Raw genomic sequence first — 23827 nt, forward strand, 5'->3', positions numbered from 1 at the left:
AGAAAACTCTATGAATACCCACTCTTCTAGACTGTGAGCCCACTGTTGGGCAGGGACTGTCTCTATATGTCGCCAACTTGTACTTCCCAGGCGCTTAAGTGCTCAGCACACAGTAAGCGCTCAATAAATACGATTGAATGAATGAATGGATACACTGCCAGAGCGATTGCAGATGGAGGCGGGACGTTCTGGGAGAGATGCGTCCGTGGGTCGGAGACGATTCGACAGCATAAGACAAGATACAAGAAAATCAGGTCCCACAGCAATCAGGCTTGCTGTCTAAGTAGGGATCAAACCCACATTTTGCAGACGAGGGAACTGAGGCGCCAAAAGTTAAGTGGTTTGTGCCAGAGCACACAACAGGAGAGTGGGAGAGCTGCGATTAGAACCCAGGTCCTCTGACACCCAGACTGGTGCTCTTTCCACTAGGCAACGCTGCTCCCTGCCCGCCCCACTTCAAAAAAGCTCTTCACTTGTTGGACAGAGACTGTGTCCGCCAACTCTGCTACCGTATACTTTCCCAAGCGCTTAGTACAGTGTTTTGTTTTGTCGTCTGTCTCCCCCTTCTAGACTGTGAGCCCGTTGTTGGGTAGGGACCGTCCTAGATGTTGCCGACTTGTACTTCCCAAGTGCCCTGCACACAGTAAGCGCTCAATAAATATGACTGTGAGCCCCCTTTTAGACTGTGAGCCCACTGTTGGGTAGGGACTGTCTCTATATGTTGCCAACTTGTACTTCCCAAGTGCTTAGTACAGTGCTCTGCACACAGTAAGCGCTCAATAAATACGATTAATTGATTGATTGATTGAATGAATGAATGAATGCTCGGCACACAGTAAGCACTCAACAATTACAATTGGTGGATTGATTTTAAGAATTTTGTTTCCTGCTTCCTTGGCTCTCTAATGTTCTTACCTCATTCCCTTCCCCACAGCACCTGTATATATGTATATATGTTTGTACATATGTATTACTCTATTTATTTATTTGTTTGTTTGACTTGTACATATCTATTCTATTTATTTTATTTTGTTAGTATGTTTGGTTTTGTTCTCTGTCTTCCCCTTTTAGACTGTGAGCCCACTGTTGGGTAGGGACTGTCTCTATATGTTGCCAATTTGTACTTCCCAAGTGCTTAGTACAGTGCTGTGCACATAGTAAGCGCTCAATAAATACGATTGATGATGATGATGATCTTGATGTTCTCATCCTTCATCTCCCATTCATTCATTCATTCAATCATATTTATTGAGCGCTTACTGTGTGCAGAGCACTGTACTAAGCGCTTGGAAAGTACAATTCAACAACATGAGAAGCAGCAAGGCTTAGTGGAAAGAGCCCGGGCTTTGGAGTCAGATGTCATGGGTTCAAATTCCGGCTCCGCCAGTTGTCAGCTGTGTGACTTTGGGCAAGTCACTTCACTTTTTTGGGCCTCAGTGACCTTATCTGTAAAATGGGGATGAAGACTGTGAGCCCCTCGTGGGAAAACCTGATCACCTTGTAATCCCCAGAGCTTAGAACAGTGCTTTGCACATAGTAAGCGCTTGATAAATGTCATCATTATTAGTATTATTACTATGTGCAGAGCACTGTACTAACCGCTTGGAAAGTACAATTCAACAACAGAGAGACAATCCCTCCCCAACATCGGGCTCATAGTCTAGAAGGGGGAGACAGACAACAAAACAAGTAGACGCATCAGTGGCATCAAAATGGAAAAACTGAATTATAATAATAATAGTAATGGCATTTATTAAGCACTTACTATGTGCAAAATACTGTTCTAAGCGCTGGGGGTGGTATACAAGGTGATCAGGTTGCCCCACATGGGGCTCACAGTCTTAATCCCCATTTTCCAGATGAGGTCACTGAGGCCCAGAGAAGTGAAGTGACTTGCCCAAAGTCACGCAGCTGACAAGTGGCGGAGCCGAATTTGAACCCACGACCTCTGACTCCAAAGCCGGTGCTCTTTCCACTGAGCCACGCTGCTTCACACATCCTTCACATATTTACTATTTACTTTGTTAATGATGTGCATCGAGCTATAATTCTATTTATTCTGACGATTTTGACCCCCGTCTCCGTGTTTTGTTTGGTTGCTTGTCTCCCGCTTCTAGACTGCGAGCCCGTCGTTGGGTCGGGACCCGCTCTATAAAGCTGCTGATTTGTCCTTCCCAAGCGCTTAGTCCAGTGCTCTGCACACGGTAGGTGCTCAATAAAGACGATGGAATGAATGAATAAGTGGTCTGGGTTCGGGGAAAGGGAGGAGGGGGTGGCCAGCCCGGGCTCTGGAGTCAGAGGTCATGGGTTCAAATCCCAGCTCTGCCAATTGTCAGCTGTGTGACTTTGGGCAAGTAAGCAGCGTGGCTCAATGGAAAGAGCCCGGGCTTTGGAGTCAGAGGTGATGGGTTCAAATCCTGGCTCCGCTACTTGTCAGCTGTGTGACTTTGGGCAAATCACTTAACTTCTCTGTGCCTCAGTTCCCTCATCTGGAAAATGGGGATTAAAACTGTGAGCCCCCCGTGGGACAACTTGATCACTTTGTAACCTCCCCAGTGCTTAGAACAGTGCTTTGCACATAGTAAGCGCTTAACAAATGCCATTATTATTATTATTATTATTATTATTCGCTGTGCCTCAGTTCCCTCATCTGTCAAATGGAGATGAAGACTGTGATCCCCCGGTGGGACAACCTGATCACCTGGTAACCTCCCCAGTGCTTAGAACAGTGCTTTGCACATAGTAAGTACTTAATAAATGCCATTATTATTATTAGTAATAGTAGTAGTAGTAGCAGTAGTATTCTCTATGCCTCAGTTCCCTTACCTGTCACATGGGGATGAAGACTGTGATCCCCCGGTGGGACAACCTGATCACCTTGTAACCTCCCCAGTGCTTAGAACAGTGCCTTGCACATAGTAAGTGCTTAATAAATACCATTATTATTATTATTATCATTAGTAGTAGTAGTAGTAGTAGTAGTAGTAGTATTCTCTGTGCCTCAGTTCTGTCACCTGTCAAATGGGGATGAAGACTGTGATCCCCTGGTGGGACAGCCTGATCACCTGGTAACCTCCCTAGCGCTTAGAACAGTGCCTTGCACATAGTAAGCCCTTAACAAATGTTATTATTATTATTATTATTATTATTATTATCATTATTCTCTTGCCTCAGTTCCCTCACCTGTCAAATCGGGATGAGAAGGAGCGTGGCTCAGTGGAAAGAGCCCGGGTTTTGGAGTCAGAGGTCATGGGTTCAAATCCCGACTCTACCACTTGTCAGCTGGGTGACTTTGGGCAAGTCACTTCACTTCTCTGGGCCTCAGTTCCCTCATCTGTAAAATGGGGATGAAGACTGTGAGCCCCCCGTGGGACAACCTCATCACCTTGTAAGCTCCCCAGCCCTTAGAACAGTGCTTTGCACATAGTAAGCCCTTAACAAATGCCATTATTATTATTATTATTATCACTATTCTCGTGCCTCAGTTCCCTCATCTGTCAAATGGGGATGAAGACTGTGATCCTCCAGTGGGAAAACCTGATCACCTGGTAACCTCCCCAGCGCTTAGAACAGTGCCTTGCACATAGTAAGCGCTTAATAAATACCATTATTATTATTATTAGTAGTAGTAGTAGTAGTAGTAGTATTAGTATTCTCTGTGCCTCAGTTCCCTCACTTGTCAAATGGGGATGAAGACTGTGATCCCCCGATGGGACAACCTGATCACCTGGTAACCTCCCCAGCGCTTAGAGCAGTGCCTTGCACATAGTAAGTGCTTAATAAATACTATTATTATTATTATTATTATTATTATTATTAGTAGTAGTAGTAGTAGTAGTAGTAGTAGTAGTAGTAGTAGTAGTAGTAGTAGTAGTAGTAGTATTCTCTGTGCCTCAGTTCCCTCACCTGTCACATGAGGATGAAGACTGTGATCTTCCGGTGGGACAACCTGATCACCTGGTAACCTCCCCAGCACTTAGAACAGTGCCTTGCACATAGTAAGCGCTTAATAAATACCATTATTATTATCATTAGTAGTAGCAGTAGTGGTAGTATTCTCTGTGCCTCAGTTCTGTCACCTGTCACATGGGGATGAAGACTGTGATCCCCCGGTGGGACAACCTGATCACCTGGTAACCTCCCCAGCGCTTAGAACAGTGCTTTGCACATAGTAAGCGCTTAAAAATACTATTATTATTATTATTATTATTATTATTTTATTGTCATTATCATTTCCCGTCCCTCACCCAAGGCCCGGCGTCGAAGGCCCGGCCTGAGGGGAGGCGGAAAGGCGGGAAAGGGGGAAGGCGTGAGGCCGGGGTGGCGCATGCCCCCCGTGGGACAACCTCATCACCTTGTAAGCTCCCCAGCGCTTAGAACAGTGCTTTGCACATAATAAGCGCTTAATAAATGCCTTTGGGCAAGTCACTTCACTTCTCTGGGCCTCAGTTCCCTCATCCGTAAAATGGGGATGAAGACTGTGAGCCCCCCGTGGGACAACCTGATCACCTTGTAACCTCCCCGGCGCTTAGAACAGTGCTTGGCACATAGTGAGCGCTTAATAAATGCTATCATTAAAGACTGTGATCCCCCGGTGGGACAGCCTGATCACCTGGTAACCTCCCCAGCGCTTAGAACAGTGCTTTGCACATAGTAAGCGCTTAAAAAAGCCATTATTATTATTATTATTATTATTATCATGATCATTTCCCGTCCCTCACCCAAGGCCCGGCGTCGAAGGCCCGGCCTGAGGGGAGGTGGAAAGGCGGGAAAGGGGGAAGGCGCGAGGCCGGGGGGGTGCGCATGCGCGCGCGCTCGCCCCCCCCCCCACTGACGGACCGCCCTCCCGCCCGCCGGGTTGATTGACAGGCGGGCCGTCCGGGGGGCGGAGCCCGGTCTCCCGAGGCCACGCCCCCTACTTTCCCCGACCACGCCCCCTGCCGGCCACTCCTCCTCCTCCGTCCGTCCGGGCCCTGCTTGGGGCGGCCGCAGGCCGTGGTGTGCTGAGCGCTGTGCTGAACGTTGTGCTGAGCGCTGTGCTGAGCGCCCTGCCGGCCGGCCGGACGGACGGACCCATGGCCGGCGCGCGCCCCGGGGTCCACGCGCTGCAGCTGGAGCCCCCCACCGTCCCCGACCTCCTACGGCGGGGCAGCAAGTTCATCAAGTGGGACGAGGTGAGTGACCTCCACCCCCCCCATTCATCAATCAATCAATCAATCAATCGTATTTATTGAGCGCTTACTATGTGCAGAGCACTGTACTAAGCGCTTGGGAAGTACAAATTGGCATCACATAGAGACAGTCCCTACCCAACAGTGGGCTCACAGTCTAAAAGGGGGAATAATTCATCATTATTCACCAGGCCAAGCGCTTACTCTCTGCATATTGATCAGTCTGTTCATTCGATTGGGACATATTTATTTTATTTGGTTAATATGTTTCGTTCTCTGTCTCCCCCTTCCAGACTGTGAGCCCGCTGTTGGGTAGGGACCGTCTCTACGTGTTGCAAACTTATACTTCCCAAGCGCTTAGTCCAGTGCTCTGCACACAGTAAGCGCTCAATAAATACCATTGAATGAATGTTGGGTAGGGACCGTCTCTAGATGTTGCCGACTTGTCCTTCCCAAGCGCTTAGTACAGTGCCCTGCACACAGTAAGCGCTCAATAAATACGATTGATTGATTGATTGTACTTCCCAAGCGCTTAGTCCAGTGCTCTGCACACAGTAAGCGCTCAATAAATACGATTGATTGATTGATTGTACTTCCAAGCGCTTAGTCCAGTGCTCTCCGCACAGTAAGCGCTCAATAAATACGATTGAATGAATGAATGAATGAATGTTGGGTAGGGGCCGTCTCTAGATGTTGCCGACTTGTACTTCCCAAGCGCTTAGTCCAGTGCTCTGCACACAGTAAGCGCTCAATAAATACGATTGAATGAATGAATGTTGGGTCAGGACCGTCTCTAGATGTTGCCGACTTGTACTTCCCAAGCGCTTAGTCCAGTGCTCTGCACACAGTAAGCGCTCAATAAATACGATTGAGTGAATGAAAGAAAAGCGCTCCCGACGCCCCTTTGCGCCCCTCCTTCTGCCCTGCCCCCCAACTTCCCCCACCCCCTTTTCTATTCATTCATTCATTCATTCATTGAGTCGCATTTATTGAGCGCTTACTGTGTGCAGAGCAGTGGATTAAACGCTTGGGAAGGACAGATCGGCAACAGGGACGGTCACTGGCCACCAAGGGGCCCCCCCGTGACACCCCCTTTTCTCCTCTCCCTGGGAGCCATGCGGCCCCCGTTCTCCTCTCCGATCCTTCCCCTTCTTTCTCCCGCATATTGTTTCCCGTCTCCCCCCACCCCTCATTCCATCATTGCACGCGGTTTCCCCTTAAGACAGGGAGACTTTGTTCTCCTCGGAGACTCCCCTTTCAAGGGACTTCGTCCCCCACTCCTCTGGAAGACTTTGTCCCCCAGGAAATCTTTTGTGTTCATTTCCCCCCCCCCCCCCTTCCTCTGGGCCCCTCTGCTGGGGTCGCTCCCCCTACCCCCGCCCCCCCCCCAAAAAAAAACGATGCCCTGGCCTTTGAGACGCCCCCCCCAACCCTTCTGTTCCCCCCAGCCTTCAGATCCTCCCTCTGGCTTCTGCTGCCTCAGTGTTTCCTCTGTCCCCCTCCTTGGTCCCCTCTGCCACCCCCCCCACACCACCACGATTGTCTCTTTTCCTGAATTCTTCCTCTCTGCTCCCCCCAATCCCTCTCTCCCTCCGCCTCTGTTCCTTCTTTCCCGGTCCCTGTCGCCCCACCTCTACCCACGTCCCCCCCTGTCTTCCCCGTATCCCTGTTTCTCCTTTCCCCGCCTTTCCTCCACCTCCCCGCCTGCCCCCCATCCCTATATGTTGCCAACTTGTACTTCCCAAGCGCCCAGTACAGTGCTCTGCCCACAGGAAGCTTTCGATAAATACGATTGAATGAATGCGTACGTTGCCAACTTGTACGCTTAGTCCAGTGCTGTGCACACAGTTAAGCGCCCAATAAATACGATTGAATGAATTACAGTTCCCGTCCTCTCCCTTCCCTTCCCCAAGTTAGATCCCGGAGAGGAGTTGGGCCTGAGGCCTGGCAGAGCCCTTTCTCCTTTCCGGCAGGGTGGGGCAGGGGAAGCCTGGTCCATTTTGGAGGAGAAGAGAGGGCTGGGGTGGGTGTGTGTGGCCAAGGGGAGCAGGTGTGATAAGGAAGATTGTGGGTGTGAGTGTCGGGGGACCGCCAGGAGCCCCCCACTCCTGTCCCAGGACCAGCCTGGCCTCGGTCGGGAAAGTTTCGAAAAGTTTCTCCTTTTCCTTCTGCCGTGATAAACCCAAATAAGGAAGTAGGAGCCCGGGAGAAGACGGTCTGGGGGCCCGGTACAGGGTTGGGGGAGCCGGGGTTTTGGGTGTCAGGAGCAGCAAGAGGGGGAGGGAAGACTGAGGAAAGAAGAAGGGATGGGGAGGGGATGGCTGGGAGCCAGGGAAAATGGGGTGCGTGGGGTGGAGGAGGAGCTGGGGCCAGACCTGAGGAGTGGCGAGCTCCCGGCCCTTATTCTGGATCTCCCTTCTTGACAATAATACTAACAATAATGATGGTATTTGTTCAGCGCTTCCTATGTTCCGAGCGCTGGGGGGGATACAAGGCGATCAGGTGGTCCCACGTGGGGCTCACAGTCTTCATCCCCATTTTCCAGATGAGGGAACTGAGGCCCAGAGAAGTGAAGTGACTTCACCCCCCGCCCCCTTCTAGACTGTGAGCCCGCTGTTGGGTAGGGACCGTCTCTATAGGTTGCCGACTTGTACTTCCCAAGCGCTTAGTACAGTGCTGTGCACACAGTAAGCACTCAATAAATATGATTGAATGAATGAATGAAGTCACTGAGGCCCAGAGAAGTGAAGTGACTTCACCCCCAACCCCCCTGCTTCTAGACTGTGAGCCCGCTGTTGGGTAGGGACTGTCTCTATATGTTGCCAACTTGTACTTCCCAAGCGCTTAGTACAGTGCTCTGCACACAGTGCCCTCCCTCTGCCCATCCGCCGAGCTAGCTCTCTTCCTCCCTTCAAGGCCCTACTGAGAGCTCACCTCCTCCAGGAGGCCTTCCCAGACTGAGCCCCTTCCTTCCTCTTCCCCTCATCCCCCTCTCCCTCTCCCCCATCTTTCCTCCTTCCCTTCCCCACAGCACCTGTATATATGTATATATGTTTGTACATATTTATTACTCTATTTATTTATTTATTTATCTTGTACATATCTATTCTATTTATTTTATTTTGTTAGTATGTTTGGTTTTGTTCTCTGTCTCCCTCTTCTAGGCTGTGAGCATTCACCCCCGCCCCCCCCCCCCCCACTTCTAGACTCTGAGCCTGCTGTTGGGTAGGGACCGTCTCTATATGTTGCCAACTTGTACTTCCCAAGCGCTTAGTACAGTGCTCTGCACACAGTAAGCGCTCAATAAATACGATTGAATGAATGAATGAATGAAAGTGACTCCCCCAAAGTCACCCAGCTGACAGTTGGCAGAGCCGGGATTTGAACCCCTGACCTCTGACTCTAAACCCCGGGCTCTTCCCACTGAGCCACGCTGCTTCGCTGGCAGGGTCTGTAGTGGGAAGGGAGAGGTGGAAAGCAGGAAGAGGGTGGGGGTGGGAGGAAAAGAGACGGAGAATTTGGAGAAGGGAAATATAAATAAGAGGTGAAAGTGTATCTCCCTTTGATCCCCTCTTCCTTGCCAACCCCGCCATCTCTAGAGATGCTCATGGGATTTGCAGATCCCCGTCCGCCCCCAGCCCAAGTCCAAGGAGCCCTTCCCCATCAAGCGGGCCCTGTCTCAGTGTTTTGTTTTGTCGTCCGTCTCCCCCTTCTAGATTGTGCGCCCGTTGTTGGGTAGGGACCGTCTCTACATGTTACCGACTTGTACTTCCCAAGCGCTTAGTCCAGTGCTGTGCACACAGTAAGCGCTCAATAAATACGACTGAATGAATGAACAAGGGGAGAGCTGCTCATCCTTTCCCCAAGGAGGAGAGACGAGGGGGTGTGAGGGAGACAGAAGGCGGGCAGGTTTGCTGGTGGAGGGGGGAAATGAGGGGGAGGTTTGGAGAGGCCTTAGGGGGTGGTTGCGGAGTCCAGGGAAAGAGGGATAGAGAGGGCGGAGTCGACGGGAGCCCAGGAGAAGCCTCTGTGGGGCCAAGCGGCCAACATCCCGGGGAGCGCCAATAACCAAAGAACCCACCGGTCAGACAGTTCCCACCTTGCTGGAAGAACCCTGTTAGTCCCGGGGATCTGGAAAACCAGCCCACCCGAGGGTAGACCCACTCTTCTAAATCGGAGCCAAACTGCCCGGGGTCCTTCGGCCAAAGGGGGTTGGTCCCAGGCCTTCATTCGTTCATTCAATCGTATTTATGGAGCGCTTACTGTGTGCTGAACACTGTACTAAGCGCTTGGGAAGTACAAGTTGGCAGCATATAGAGACGGGGCCCGACCCAACAACGGGCTCGCAGTCTAGAAGGGGGAGACGGACAACAACACAAAACATGTGGACAGGGTCATCAGAATAAATAGAAAGAAAGCTAGATGCACATCATGAACAAAATAAATAGAATAGTAAATATGTACAAGTAAAATAAATTGAGTAATACATCTGTACAAACATATATACAGGTGCTGTGGGGAGGGGAAGGAGGTAGGGCGGGGGGGGATGGGGAGGAGGAGAGGAAAAGGGGAGCCCAGTCTGGGAAGGCCTCTTGGAGGAGGTGAGCTCTCAGTAGGGCTTTGGAGGGAGGAAGAGAGCTAGCTTGGCAGATGTGCGGAGGGAGGGCGTTCCGGGCCAGGGGAAGGACGTGGACCGGGGGTCGACGGCGGGACGGGCGAGAATGAGGCACGGTGAGGAGGTGAGCGGTGGCAGAGGAGCGGAGGGTGCGGGCTGGGCTGGAGAAGGACAGAAGGGAGGTGAGGTAGGAGGGGGTGAGGGGATGGACAGCCTGGAAGCCGAGAGTGAGGAGTTTTTGCTTAATGCGTAGGTTGACTGATAGCCACTGGAGATTTCTGAGGAGGGGAGTAACATGCCCAGAGCGTTTCTGCACAAAGATGATCCAGGCAACAGCGTGAAGTATAGACCGAAGTGGGGCTTTTGCCTGAGCTTGCCTTGGGCAGACGAGTGAGGGGAAGGATCCCTGCAGGCTGGGGTGGGGGGGCCAAGACAATCAATCAATCAATCAATCAATGATATTTATTGAGCGCTTACCCTGTGCAAGAGCACCGTATTAAGTGCTTGGGAGAGAACAATACATCAGCGATAGCGGACACTGTTCCCTGCCCACGATGAGTTTCCAGTCTAAAGGGAAGAGTCGTGAGGTGTGGGAGTAGAGGACTGGACTGTGGGTTCTCCTTCTGCATCTACCCTGACCTTTGGCCCCATGACCTGCGCCCCCTTGGCAGGCCCAGATGAGTTTCCAGTCTAAAGGGAAGAGTTGTGAGGTGTGGGAGTAGAGGACTGGACTGTGGGTTCTCCTTCTGCAAATACCCTGACCTTCGGCCCCACGACCTGCGCCCCCTTGGCAGGCCCAGGGAGCCAGAGGGGTGGTCTTAATTCCCCCGGCTTCTGCCCCCTTTCTCCTCTTGTGCCCCGCCGGTACCCTCCAGGAGGCCTCCAGTCGGAATCTGGTGACCCTGCGTGTCGACCCCAATGGCTTCTTCCTCTACTGGACTGGGCCCAACATGGTACGAATGTGTGCGGATCCTACCTGGGAGGTCACAGGATGGAAGTTCCCTCATTGAGGGCCCTTCTTCCTCTCCCCATTCCCCCTCAGGGTACCCCAGGCCCCGATTCTTTTCTCCTGACCCCTGCCACCCTTGGGAGAGGGGCCTCTTAAACCAGCTGACCTTTCCCATGACCTAGGCCCCAGGCCCGGCTGGACAGGAAATCTCCTCCTCGCTCCCCCCACCCCCCCAGCACACACACACTCACACATACACACAAACGCACGCGTCCTCCCCCCAACCCCAGTGACCTTGGGTACCTCCCACCTCCTGAGGCAGGAAACGCTCCCCAGCCAGGGGAGGTCTTGGTCCTTAGGGTGGTCCTCGGTGCCCCTGTCCCCCGGGCTGTGTTCATCCCCTGGCCCCGTGCCCATCCCCTCCCGCTCCCCAGGCTGGTCTCCGCCCCTCTCCCCCCTTCCCTCCCTCGCCTTGGATTTGCCTGTGATTTGGCAGCTGTTTTGCCTGTGACCGGAGAGCCCGCTATCCTCTGCTCGGAAACAGCCGCTTGAGGATCCTGAAGGTCCCTCCTCCCCGGGGACCCCCAGTTAGGTCCTGCCCCCCGCCTCCTCCCCTAACCTAGTCATCTGTGCAGAAACACCCCGTTTCCCCCCAGGAAGTGGACACGCTGGACATCAGTTCCATCAGGGACACTCGATTTGGCCGCTATGCCCGGTTGCCCAAGGTGAGCTTCTAGAGAGGAGGTACGGTAAGGACCCCCATGCCCACCCCAGCCACTGATCCTCCCTGACCAGCAGTCTCAGGGCTGCCATTTTCAGAACTGGTCTAAGCCGGGGCAGGCGGCCTGGCCCCAGGGGAAGGGCCGCCAGAAGAGAGGGAGGTTACTGGAGGGAGGCCAGCGACATCGAGGGGGATGTACGGGATCTGGCCTTTGTTGGGGAGAGCCGACCTCCTGCACGGGCAGGGTGAAGGAACCCCCTGACCCTCTGACGTCCCCTTCCCCCCAGGATCCAAAGATCCGGGAGGTGCTAGGTTTCGGGACCCCCGAAACCCGACCGGAGGAGAAGCTGGTGACTGTGGTCTCTGGCCCGGATCCGGTCAACACGACCTTCCTCAACTTCATGGCCGTGCAGGACGACGTTGCCAAGGTGGGGCTGGGAGACACTGGAGGGTAGGGGGCTGCCTGGGAGCGAGGGGAGGAAGGGGCCATGCTGGGAGGAAGGACAGGCCGGCTTTGGAACCCCTTCTGGTGTTCCCTCAGCCCCCCTGCCCGCCCCTCTTCTCACGTCTCTGGGGGTTTGAAGTGCAGGGGCCGCAGAAGGGGGTCGCGGGGCTGCTTCAAGGGTGCAGTGGTTCCACACAGGCATGGTTGCGCCTTGGGCTGCGGAGGAGACTCCTCCTGGCATCCCAGAAGACCAGCTGCTCTTGTGAGGCAGGGTGGCCCACCAGCTCGGGCTGGGCTTGGGGGGCGGTGTCACCTTGGAGCAGATCTGGCTGGGACACGTTGGGGTTTTCCAACCCTGGTGGGGCTCTGCGAGAGGCCAGAGTTGGGAGAGAAGAAGAGGATGTGGTGGGTGAAGAAAAGAAGAAGAAAAAGGTGGAGGAAAGGAGGACAGGAGAGAGGGGGTGGTTGGGACGGGGGTGGAGGCAGCAGAACCCGAGGCCTCTGCTAAGAGACCCCACCCCAGAGGGGAGTGGAGGGGAGCAAGACTCCTGGGCAGTGAGGGGGTGGGGGATGCTGTGGCCAGGGTCTCCTCCAGTCTACTTTATAATTATTATTATTATTACTCTCTCTGTCTCCCCCGACTTTTGCTCCTCAGGTCTGGGCGGATGGGCTCTTCCAACTGGCCATGAACATCTTGGCGCAGAACGCCTCTCGTAACACCTTTCTGCGCAAAGCGTGAGGCGGCGGCTCGGTGGAGGCGGGAGGGACAGGGCAGAAAGGGCCCGGGGAGGCGGCCCGAGGGAGGAAAGGCCGGGAGGCGGCGCGACCCAGAGGAAATCCCACAGGCGGCCTAGGGCCGGGGCCTTAGTCTCCCCTGGCTGGTGGAGCTCAGTTCAGGCCTGTGTGGGGAGGGTCTCCCCTGCCCCCCAAATCCACCACCACCGGAAGGGTGAAGGAGGAGACCCTGGGGAGGGGAGATAACCCCAGGCCACGGAGACAGCACAGGGCAGCGACTTTCCCCGCAGGGCCTCGGCTCTGGGTGTGCTGAGTGGAGCCGGGAGAGGGGGACCCCAGTTGGAAAGGTCAGAGCCCCTCCGACGTCTCTTTTTCCTCACTCTCCCTGCCGGCCAGGTACACCAAGCTGAAGCTTCAGGTGAATCAGGACGGGAGGATCCCGGTCAAAAAGTGAGAACCTCTGGGGATGTCGGCTCGGAGGCGGAGAGCCGGGAGAACTCGGGAGGCTGCTAGACTTGGGAAGGGGGTAGCCGGCCGGATGGGAATGCAGATGGGATGAGGAGACAGGCTCTCTTGCCCCACAAACGCTCTCCTATCCCCTGAGGTTTGCCTTACCTTCCTGCCGAACTCTAACCCCAAGCTGACCGATGATCCCTGACCCACTAGTCCTTGACCTTCACTCCAGCTTTCGACCCCTCCGGTCCTTCTCTGACCTCGGCTTTCTCCCCCTGCCCAGTATCCTGAAGATGTTCTCCGCTGACAAGAAGCGAGTGGAGACGGCGCTGGAGTCCTGTGGCCTCAACTGCAACCGGGTACATGGAGAGAGATGTTGTGGGGGGGGGGGGGGGGGGGGGGTCTGCCCAGGTCTGCCCTGCAACCGTTCCCGTCCCCTAAATGCTGGCTCTCCCCCGCCCCAATTCCCCTGAGGCTTCTCCCCCTTGGCTTCACGTCGGGCCTTCCGCCACCCAACCCCACAGAGCGAGTCAATCCGGCCGGACGAGTTTCCTCTGGAGATCTTTGAGCGGTTCCTCAACAAGCTGTGTCTGCGGCCTGACATAGACAAGATCCTCCTGGAGATGTGAGTCGCAGGGGGTGGGCCCGGGAGGGCGGGCCAGGGCTCAAGGGGCTTCTGGAGGCCAAGGTGGGGTCGAGGAGCAGCCCCTAGCACCTCAGCCCCTGGCCATGAGCGAGTATCCTCGAGGGAGGAGGAGGAGGAACAGGAGGAGGTGAGGGTTAAGTCTTTGGAGTTGGAGGAAGCCCTTTGGGAGGGGTTAAAGTTCATTGCTGGGCACCCCTCCCTCCCCGTAATCATTAATCAATCAGTGGCATCTACTGAATGTTCACAGAACACTGCACTAAAGGCTTGGGAGAGGCATGATCCCTGCCCTCAAGTAGTTTATAATCTAGCGGGCATCAGGATAATAGTGCTGGTATTTTATTAAGTGCGTACTGTGTACTAAGCACTGGAATAGATAAAGGATCATCAGATCGGATGCAGTCCCCATCGCACCAGGGGCTAACAGTTTAAGCGGGAGGGGAGCGGCTATTTTATCCCCATTTTTCAAATGAGGAAACTGAGTCCAGTGAAATGACTCGCCCCAGTCAAAGAGCAGGCAAGCGGCGGATCTGGGATTAGAACCCAGATCTCCAGACCCCCAGGCCCGTGCCTTTCCCCCTAAGGCCAGATAGCACTCATAAACTCACGGAGGGCCGGGAATGTGTCTGCTAACTCTGTTGTGTTTTCCCAAATGCGTAGTACGGTGCTCTGCATGCAATAAGCGCTCAGTAAGGTCCGTTGATTGGTCTGTGGTATTTATTGAGCCCCTACGAAGCATTGAGAGGGACACTTTGAAGAGTGCAGCAGAAACAAGGCCCACATCCACCGCCCTCCAGGGGTTTACGGTCTAACGGGGCGGACCGAAGGATGGATGGATGGAAGCGACTTGCAGATGGCGGGGGCGGGAGGGGGAAACGAAGTCACGGCAGGAAAGCCAGGATGTAGCGTGGGCCCTGGGCCTCGGCGAGGAGCGGAACGCGGTCTGAGCGGCCCAGGGTGGAGCCGGGCGGCCGTAGCCAGCGTGGCGTGAGTTGAGCCACCTCCCTGTCCGTCAGAGGGGCCAAGGGGAAGCCGTACCTCACCCTGGAACAGCTGCTGGACTTCATCAACCAGAAGCAGAGGGATCCGCGCCTCAACGAGGTCCTGTACCCGCCGCTACGCCCCGCTCAGGCCCGCCTGCTCATCGAGAAGTATGAGCCCAACCGCCAGTTCCTGGAGCGCGGTGAGGATCCCTGGGGTCCTGGGCCGAGGGCCCTGATGAACTGTGCCCCTGGACCGGGCTCCTGCCTTCCCGGGCTTTGGAGTCAGAGGTCATGGGTTCAGATCCCGGCTCTGCCCATTGTCAGCTGTGTGACTCCGGGCGAGTCGCTTCACTTCTCTAGGCCTCAGTGACCTCATCTGTAAAATGGGGATTGAGACTGTGAGCCCCCTTTGGGACAACCTGAGCACCTTGTAACCTCCCCAGCGCTTAGAACAGTGCTTTGCACATAGTAAGCGCTTAATAAATGCCATCATTATTATTATTATTATTCCCTCGGCCCCCAGCTGCGGGGGAAACCGGGGGGAGCGGGAGGGCTTCCCGAAGATGGGGGTGGGGAGCGGTGCCGTGGGAATGGGACAGCGCCTCAATCAATCGTATTTATTGAGCGCTTACTATATGCAGGGCACTGTACTAAATGCTCGGTAGAGTACAATATAACAGATTTGGTAGACACATTCCCTGCCCACCACAAGCTTACAGTCTAGAGGGGGCGACGGACATGAATATAAACAAATAAATGACGGCTGTGTACGTAAGTGCCGTGGGAGTGAGGGAGGGGTGAAAAACGGGAGCCAGTCCAAGTGGAAGGGCAGCGCAGAAGGGAATGGAAGAAGAGGAAATGAGGACTTAGGGAAGGCATCTGGCCATTGACCCCCAAAAGGGTCAGCTGGCCGCTAATGGCCTTTCCGGCCCGGAGCCGGAAAGAGGGAGTCTTGGGCTCGGGAGGAAGGTGCGGTGCCCTGATTCGAGAGGAAGGAAGAGTTTGAGGAACCTGGGATTGAAGGGATGGCGGGTTCTCCCGTGTTGGGGGTGACCCTCCCTCCCAACCCTAGACCAGATGTCCATGGAGGGCTTCAGCCGCTACCTGGGCGGAGAGGAGAACAGCATCGTGCCACCCGAGGCCCTGGACCTGAGGGACGACATGACCCAGCCACTGAGCTCCTACTTCATTAACTCTTCCCACAATACCTACCTCACAGGTCAGCCCCACTTCCGTCCCCCCTCCAGTCCCAACCTCTCCCCCCCCCACCCCGGCCTCAACTCCCCGTCCCTTGCCCGCTTGGGAGAAGGGGAGAGGAGTTCAACACTTTGACCTCTGACCCCCGGCCAGAGGGACCACGGGAGATCTCCTTGGATTTCCAGTGCTTCTTCTACGTCACCCTCCTTTTCGCTCGCCTCCCTCCGCCTCTGCGGCGACCTTTCCTGGGCCCGTCCCGGGGGTTGAGCGGACCGGACGGAGGGGGGGCGGTCCCTGGGAGCCCTGCCCCTTATCCTACCCCCCGCCTCCTGGTCGGTGGTCGGTGGAGCGGCAGACCGTCGGAGCGTGAACCCTCGTGGACGGAGGCTTCCGGCCACCGACCCGGGCCCTTGGTCCTCTTCCTCTTGCCGCCCGCGCCCCTGCCCGGCCAGCGGGGCAGCTGGCGGGGGCCTCGTCGGTGGAGATGTACCGGCAGGTGCTGCTGTGGGGCTGCCGCTGCGTGGAGCTGGACGTGTGGAAGGGCCGCCCGCCCGAGGAAGAGCCCTTCATCACCCACGGCTTCACCATGACCACCGAGGTGCCCCTGCGCGACGTGCTGGAGGCCATCGCCGAGACGGCCTTCAAGACCTCCCCCTTCCCCGTCATCCTGTCCTTCGAGAACCACGTCGACTCGTGAGTCTCGGCCCCTCCATCCCTCCCTGCCGACCCTCACCTCTCTCCCGGTCCTCCCTGGTCCTCCCTTTCCCTCCGCCCTCAGGCTGCTCCGAGTTCCACGGCGTCCCAGTTGAGTCGCGCTCATGTCACCCGTCTTACCCAGAACCCCGTGGCTCAGGGGAAAGAGCACGGGCTTTAGAGTCAGACTCTATAATATAATGTAATGTAATGTAATATAATATAAAGCAGCATGGCTCAATGGAAAGAGCCCGGGCTTTGGAGTCAGAGGTCATGGGTTCAAATCCCGGCTCTGCCACTTGTCAGCTGTGTGACTTTGGGCAAGTCACTTCTCTGTGCCTCAGTTACCTCATCTGTAAAATGGGGATTAAGACCGTGAGCCCCCTGTGGGACAACCTGATCGCCTTGTAACCTCCCCAGCGCTTAGAACAGTGCTTTGCACAGAGTAAGCACTTAATAAAATGCTATCATAATAACCCCCCCGGCTCCCAGTTACCCAGGCGGGTGGAACCATTCTAGGGCCAGAAATCGGAGGCTTGGCACGACCCACCTTGGCCTGGCCCACCCTGGCACCAGCTATGGCAGTAGCACCACAGCTCCCTGTCTAAGGAGGATCTGGGTGACTTTGGGCAAGTCACTCAACTTCTCTGGGCCTCAGTTCCCTCATCTGTAAAATGGGGATGAAGACTGTGACCCCCCCGTGGGACAATCTGATCACCTTGTAACCTCCCCAGCGCTTGGAACAGTGCTTTGCACATAGTAAGCGCTTAATAAATGCCATTATTATTATCCAGGGCACCGGGATCCATTGGCGAGTCCGGCTCCCAGGAGGACGGCCCTTCTAGACTGTGAGCCCACTGTTGGGCAGGGACCGTCTCTGTACGTTCCCAACCTGTACTTCCCAAGCGCTTAGTACAGTGCTCTGCACACAGTAAGCGCTCAATAAATATGATTTAATGAATGAATGAATGAGGAGGAAGGGCAGCAGCGGGGGAGTAAGGGACAGCCAAGCCCAGCCCGAGGAGGGGTGGCAACTTTCTCCAGCCCGTGTGGGGCTCTAGCTGTTGGTAATAATCATAATAATGTTGGTATTTGTTAAGCGCTTACTATGTGCCAAGCACTGTTCTAAGCACTGGGGAGGTTACAAGGTGATCAGGTTGTCCCACGAGGGGCTCACAGTCTTCATCCCCATTTTACAGATGAGGTAACTGAGGCTGAGGGAAGTGAAGTGACTTGCCCAAAGTCACACAGCTGACAAGTGGCGGAGCCGGGATTTGAACCCATGACCTCTGACTCCAAAGCCCGGGCTCTTTCCACTGAGCTACGTTGGTAGAGCCCTCGTGATGGGGCAGGCATCAGCCCTGGCCTCTGAGACCTGCCTGCCCCTGTTGCGACCACAACGGAAAGTAAAGCAGGATTCCTAAATGGAAATCCAGGGGCTCCCGGCCAACAGGCGGGATTTCCCGGGCAGGGCCGACCGTGTTCCGGTTAGAGATTGGGCCACCCAAGGCCCTGGCCCGGAGTGAGGATGCAACCCACCCCTCGAGCCCCTGGTGTGTTCATTCGATCAATCAATAAATGGCATTTTCCAAACGCCTTAAGCAGCGTGGCTCAGTGGAAAGAGCCCGGGCTTTGGAGTCAGCGGTCATGGGTTCAAATCCCAGCTCCTCCAACTGTCAGCTGTGTGACTTTGGCCAAGTCACTTAACTTCTCTGGGCCTCAGTTACCTCATCTGGAAAATGGGGATGAAGACTGTGAGCCCCCCCGTGGGGCAACCTGATCGCCTTGTAACCTTCCCAGCGCTTAGAACAGTGCTTTGCACATAGTAAGCGCTTAATAAATGCCATCGTTATTATTATTATTACAGAGCACTGTTCTAAGGGCTTGGGTGAGTATGGTACAGTACAGAGTTGGTAGCCACTTTCCCTGCCCACAACGAGCTTGCAGTCTAGAGGCAGTGGAGAAATCTACACTCTTTTCCCAGAAGGAATTCTGGGCCCGGCCAGCTGGGGCAGGGGGGACAGGTACTGAAGCCCGTGGTCTCGGGGGGGGACAGAGAAAGGGAAAATAATAATAATAATAATAATAATAATAATGATGGCATTTATTAAGCACTTACTATGTGCAAAGCACTGTTCTAAGTGCTGAGGAGGTTACAAGGTGATCAGGTTGTCCCACGGGGGGCTCACAGTCTTAATCCCCATTTTCCAGATGAGGTAACTGAGGCCCAGTGAAGTGACTTGCCCAAAGTCACCCAGCTGACAGTTGGCAGAGCCGGGATTTGAACCCATGACCTCTGACTCCATCATCATCATCATCAATCGTATTTATTGAGCGCTTACTGTGTACAGAGCACTGTATTAAGCGCTTGGGAAGTACAAATTGGCAACATATAGAGACAGTCCCTACCCAACAGTGGGCTCACAGTCTAAAAGGGGGAGACAGAGAACAAAACCAAACATACTAACAAAATAAAATAAATAGAATAGATATGTACAAGTAAAATAAATAAATGAACTAATAAATATGTACAAACATATATACATCTATACAGGTGCTGTGGGGAAGGGAAGGAGGTAAGATGGGGGGGATGGAGAGGGGGACGAGGGGGAGAGGAAGGAAGGGGCTCAGTCTGGGAAGGCCTCCTGGAGGAGGTGAGCTCTCAGTAGGGCCTTGAAGGGAGGAAGAGAGCTAGCTTGGCGGATGGGCAGAGGGAGGCCATTCCAGGCCTGGGGGACTCCAAAGCCCGTGCTCTTTTCCACTGAGCCATGCTGCTTGTGGGTAGCATGGACACCCCCTCCCTACTCCGACCTCCGCATGGGTAGCATGGACACCCCCCTCCCTACTCCGACCTCCGACCCTGCCCGTTTGTGGCCACGCTGGAGCTTCGCTCTGTCCCGGGGCCGAATCCCTCCCTGTCCCGCGTCCCTCCCGGCACTGATCGCGGCCTCTTCCCTTTATCTCCCTGGACCTAGGGCGAAGCAGCAGGCCAAGATGGCGGAGTACTGTCGCAGCATCTTTGGAGATGCCCTGCTCATTGACCCACTGGATAAATACCCGGTGAGACCCCCTTGGGTGTAGGGATCTCTGGGGTCACAAGGACTGTTGGAAAGATCCTGTGATGGGGATTGAAGTTGAGGTCAGGGAACCTGGGTTCTAATCCCGGCTCCACCACGGAATAGCAGTCATAATAACGATGATGATAAGAGTGGTATTTGTCAAGCACTTATTACGTGCCAAGCTCTGTGCTAAGCGCTGGGGTTAGATAAAAGATAATTAGATCCTACACGGGGCTCACAGTCTAGGAGGGAACACAGGTATTCCCCCTTCTATAATAATAATGATGGCATTTATTAAGCGCTTACTATGTGCAAAGCACCGTTCTAAGCGCTGGGGAGGTTACAAGGTGATCAGGTTGTCCCACGGGGGCTCACGGTCTTAATCCCCATTTTACAGATGAGGGAACTGAGGTCCAGAGAAGTGAAGTGACTTGCCCAAAGTCACACAGCCGACAATTGGCAGAGCCGGGATTTGAACCCATGACCTCCGACTCCAAAGCCCGGGCTCTTTCCACTGAGCCACGCTGCTTCTAGACTGTGAGCCCGTTGTTGGGTAGGAACCGTCCCTACATGTTGCCAACTGGTACTTCCCAAGCGCTTAGTGCGGTGCTCTGCACATAGTAAGCGCTCAATAAATACGATTGAATGAATGAATGAAAGGTATTGAATGCTCATTTTCCAGTTGAGGGAACTGAGGCACAAGAATTGACTTGCCCAAGTCACACAGCAGGCACGTGGCGGAGCTGGGATTCGAACACGCGTCCTCCAACACCCAGGCTCCTGCTTTTTCCACTAGGCCACTCTGCTTCTCTAAGCGACTTACCTTCTGGGTGGCCTTGGACTTTTCTGTGCCTCCGTTTCCTCATCTCTAAAATGAGGATTCAATCCCCATTTTCCCTCTCCTTAGAGTCTGGGCGGGACAGATTCTGTGGCTGATCTGAACGTACTATATGTACCCCCGTGCTTTGCAAGGTGCTTGGCACTTAATTCAGCAATTAATTCCCACAGTTGTTATTTAGGTCGCCCTTTTCACCCAGTTAAAAGTAGTGCAGGCTGGCAGCGCAAATACATGCAGTTTGGCGTGGAAGGGCCTCTTAAAAGAAACCGCTTAAAAAAATGTCAGTAAGCTCTCAGCCGGTGGTGGTACTCGGCGCAAAGAGGCCCTGTGGAGCTTGCTTTGCTGAGGGAGGTTGATAATAATAATAATAACAGCAGCGTGGCTCAGTGGAAAGAGCCCGGGCTTTGGAGTCGGAGGTCATGGGTTCAAATCCCAGCTCCGCCACTTGTCAGCTGTGTGACTTTGGGCAAGTCACTTCATTCATTCAGTCGTATTTATTGAGCGCTTAACTTCTCTGGGCCTCAGTTCCCTTATCTGGAAAATGGGGATTAGGACTGTGAGCCCCCCATGGGAAAACCTCATCACCTTGTAACCTCCCCAGCACTTAGAACAGTGCTTTGCAGATAGTAAGTGCTTAATAAATGCCATTGTTATTATTAATCATTATATTTATAATATATAATAGATAATATAATTATAATATCATCATCAATCGTATTTATTGAGCACTTACTATGTGCAGAGCACTGTACTAAGCACTTGGGAAGTACAAATTGGCAACATATAGAGACAGTCCCTATATATATATATGTGTATATATATAATAATTATTATATTTAATAATAATAAAACAAAAACAAGAACAATGATAATGATAAAAACAACAATAATAATAACAACCACAATAATAAAGATGGCATTTGTTAAGCACTATGTGCCAAACACTGTTCTAACCGCTGGGGTATATACAAGGTAATCAGGTTGTCCCACGGGGGGCTCACAGTCTTCATCCCCATTTTCCAGATGAGGGAACTGAGGCATAGAGAAGTGACTTGCCCAAAGTCACCCAGCTGAGGCGGTCATCTGGCTTCCTTGTCAGCGGCAGGGAACTCTTGCAGACGTTATTCGGTCCGCTGAGTCCCTGGGGTCTCCATCCTGGGTCCGTCGGGTGTCTCTCCCTCCGTCCGGCTGTCTGCCCGTCCATTCAGAGATGTCAAAACCGCGGGGGCCGACTGAGAGGCCGTGGCCGTGGGCGGGCCGGGGGGCTCCGGGCGGTCCTGACCCTGTCCCACCCACCCCGTGTCCCCCCAGCTGGCGGCCGGAGTGTCCTTGCCCAGCCCCCAGGACCTGCTGGGCCGGATCCTGGTGAAGAACAAGAAGCGTCACCAGCCGGCCCTGGGCTGCGCCGAGGGCTCAGTGCGCAAGCGGCCTTTGGAGCAGAGCAACTCGGCCCTGAGTGAGACCTCGCTGGCCACCGAGCCCCCCTCTCCGCAGCTGGGTACGACTCCCCGCCCTCCACCGACCTCTCCCCCTTCCGGGCCCGGCCCTCGGAGTACGGCGAAGCAGCGTGGCTCGGTGGAAAGAGCCCGAGCTTTGGAGTCAGAGGTCGTGGGTTCGAATCCCGGCTCCGCCGGTCGTCAGCTGGGTGACTTTGGGCGAGTCGCTTCACTTCTCTGGGCCTCAGTTCCCTCCTCTGGAAAATGGGGATGAAGACTGTGAGCCCCCCGTGGTGAGCCCTGATCACCTTGTAACCTCCCCAGCGCTTAGAATAGTGCTTTGCACATAGTAAGTGCTTAACAAATAGTCGGTCGTCAGCTGGGTGACTTTGGGCGAGTCGCTTCACTTCTCTGGGCCTCAGTTCCCTCCTCTGGAAAATGGGGATGAAGACTGTGAGCCCCCCGTGGGACAACCTGATCACCTTGTAACCTCCCCAGCGCTTAGAACGGTGCTTTGCACATAGTAAGTGCTTAACAAATAGTAATAATAATGGCATTTATTAAGCGCTTACTATGTACAAAGCACTGTTCTAAGCGCTGGGGAGGTTACAAGGTGATCAGGTTGTCCCACGGCGGGGCTCACACTCTTCATCCCCATTTTACAGATGAGGTGACTGAGGCACAGAGAAGTGAAGTGACTCGCCCAAAGTCACACAGCTGACACTTGGCAGAGCCGGGATTTGAACCCATGAACTCTGACTCCAAAGCCCGTGCTCTTTCCACTGAGCCACGCCCTCATTATTATTATTGTTATTATTACTTGAACCAGCTCCATTTATGCCAATCCCTGACTAAGCCCTCCTTTCCACTTCTCCACTCCCTTCCGCATCGCCCTGATAATAATAATAATAATAATTATAATAATGATGATGATGGTATTTGTTAAGCACTTACTATGTGCCAAGCACTGTTCTAAGCACTGGGGGGATGCAGGGTGATCATGTTGTCCCACGTGGGGCTCACAGTCTTAATCCCCATTTTACAGATGAGGGAATGAGGCACAGAGAAGCTAAGTGACTCGCCCAAAGTCACCCAGCTGACAATTGGCGGAGCTGGGATTCGAACTCATGACCTCTGACCCCAAAGCCCGGGCTCTTTCCACTGAGCCACGCTGCTTCTCTGATCTGCTCCCTTTCTTCATCCCCCCTTCCCAGCCCCACAGCACTTGTGTCCATATCTGTCATTCATTTATTTACTTCAGTGTTGGTCTCCCCCTCTGGACCGTAAGCTTGTTGTGGCCAGGGAATGCGTCAGTTTATTGTTATATTGGACTCTCCCAAGCAGTTAGTCAAGTGCTTTGTGCACAGTGAACACTCAATAAATACGATTGAATGAATGAATGCTCCCCCATGAACCGTTTTACTTGTACATATTTGCTATTCTATTTATTTTGTTAATGATGTGCATCTAGCTTTACTTCTATTTGTTCTGACAACTTGACACCTTTCCACATGTTTTGTTTTGTCATCCTTCTCCCCCTTCTAGACTGTGAGCCCGTTGTTGGGTAGGGACTGTCTCTATATGTTGCCGACTTGTACTTCCCAAGCGCTTAGTTCATTCATTCATTCATTCAATCATATTTATTGAGCGCTTACTGTGTGCAGAGCACTGGACTAAGTGCTTGGGAAGTCCAAGTTGGCAACATCTAGAGACGGTCCCTACCCAACAGCGGGCTCACAGTCTAGACAGGGGAGACAGACAACAAGACAGAACATATTACCAAAATAAAATAAATAGAATAGTAAATATGTACAAGTAAAATTCATTCATTCATTCAATCGTATTTATTGAGCGCTTACTGTGTGCAGAGCACTGGACTAAGCGCTTGG

The 23827-nt window shown here is 53.7% G+C and overlaps 1 protein-coding gene across 1 annotated transcript in view; it reads left to right on the forward strand.

The window, feature by feature from the left end:
- The first annotated feature begins 5037 nt into the window (after positions 1-5037).
- Positions 5038-23827, forward strand: part of PLCB3 (phospholipase C beta 3) — a 40002-nt gene continuing 21212 nt past the window's right edge. The window contains exons 1-13 of the mRNA XM_038764759.1: positions 5038-5174; positions 10662-10739; positions 11392-11460; positions 11744-11884; positions 12557-12636; positions 13033-13086; positions 13373-13448; positions 13614-13714; positions 14749-14915; positions 15788-15934; positions 16365-16605; positions 19581-19665; positions 21814-22000. Coding sequence (XP_038620687.1) covers positions 5076-5174; positions 10662-10739; positions 11392-11460; positions 11744-11884; positions 12557-12636; positions 13033-13086; positions 13373-13448; positions 13614-13714; positions 14749-14915; positions 15788-15934; positions 16365-16605; positions 19581-19665; positions 21814-22000 — 1525 coding nt within the window. The 5' untranslated portion in view covers positions 5038-5075. The remainder of the gene's footprint in view (positions 5175-10661; positions 10740-11391; positions 11461-11743; positions 11885-12556; positions 12637-13032; positions 13087-13372; positions 13449-13613; positions 13715-14748; positions 14916-15787; positions 15935-16364; positions 16606-19580; positions 19666-21813; positions 22001-23827) is intronic.

The sequence above is a fragment of the Tachyglossus aculeatus genome, chromosome 22 (genome assembly GCF_015852505.1).
Source record: "Tachyglossus aculeatus isolate mTacAcu1 chromosome 22, mTacAcu1.pri, whole genome shotgun sequence".
NCBI lineage: Eukaryota > Metazoa > Chordata > Mammalia > Monotremata > Tachyglossidae > Tachyglossus > Tachyglossus aculeatus.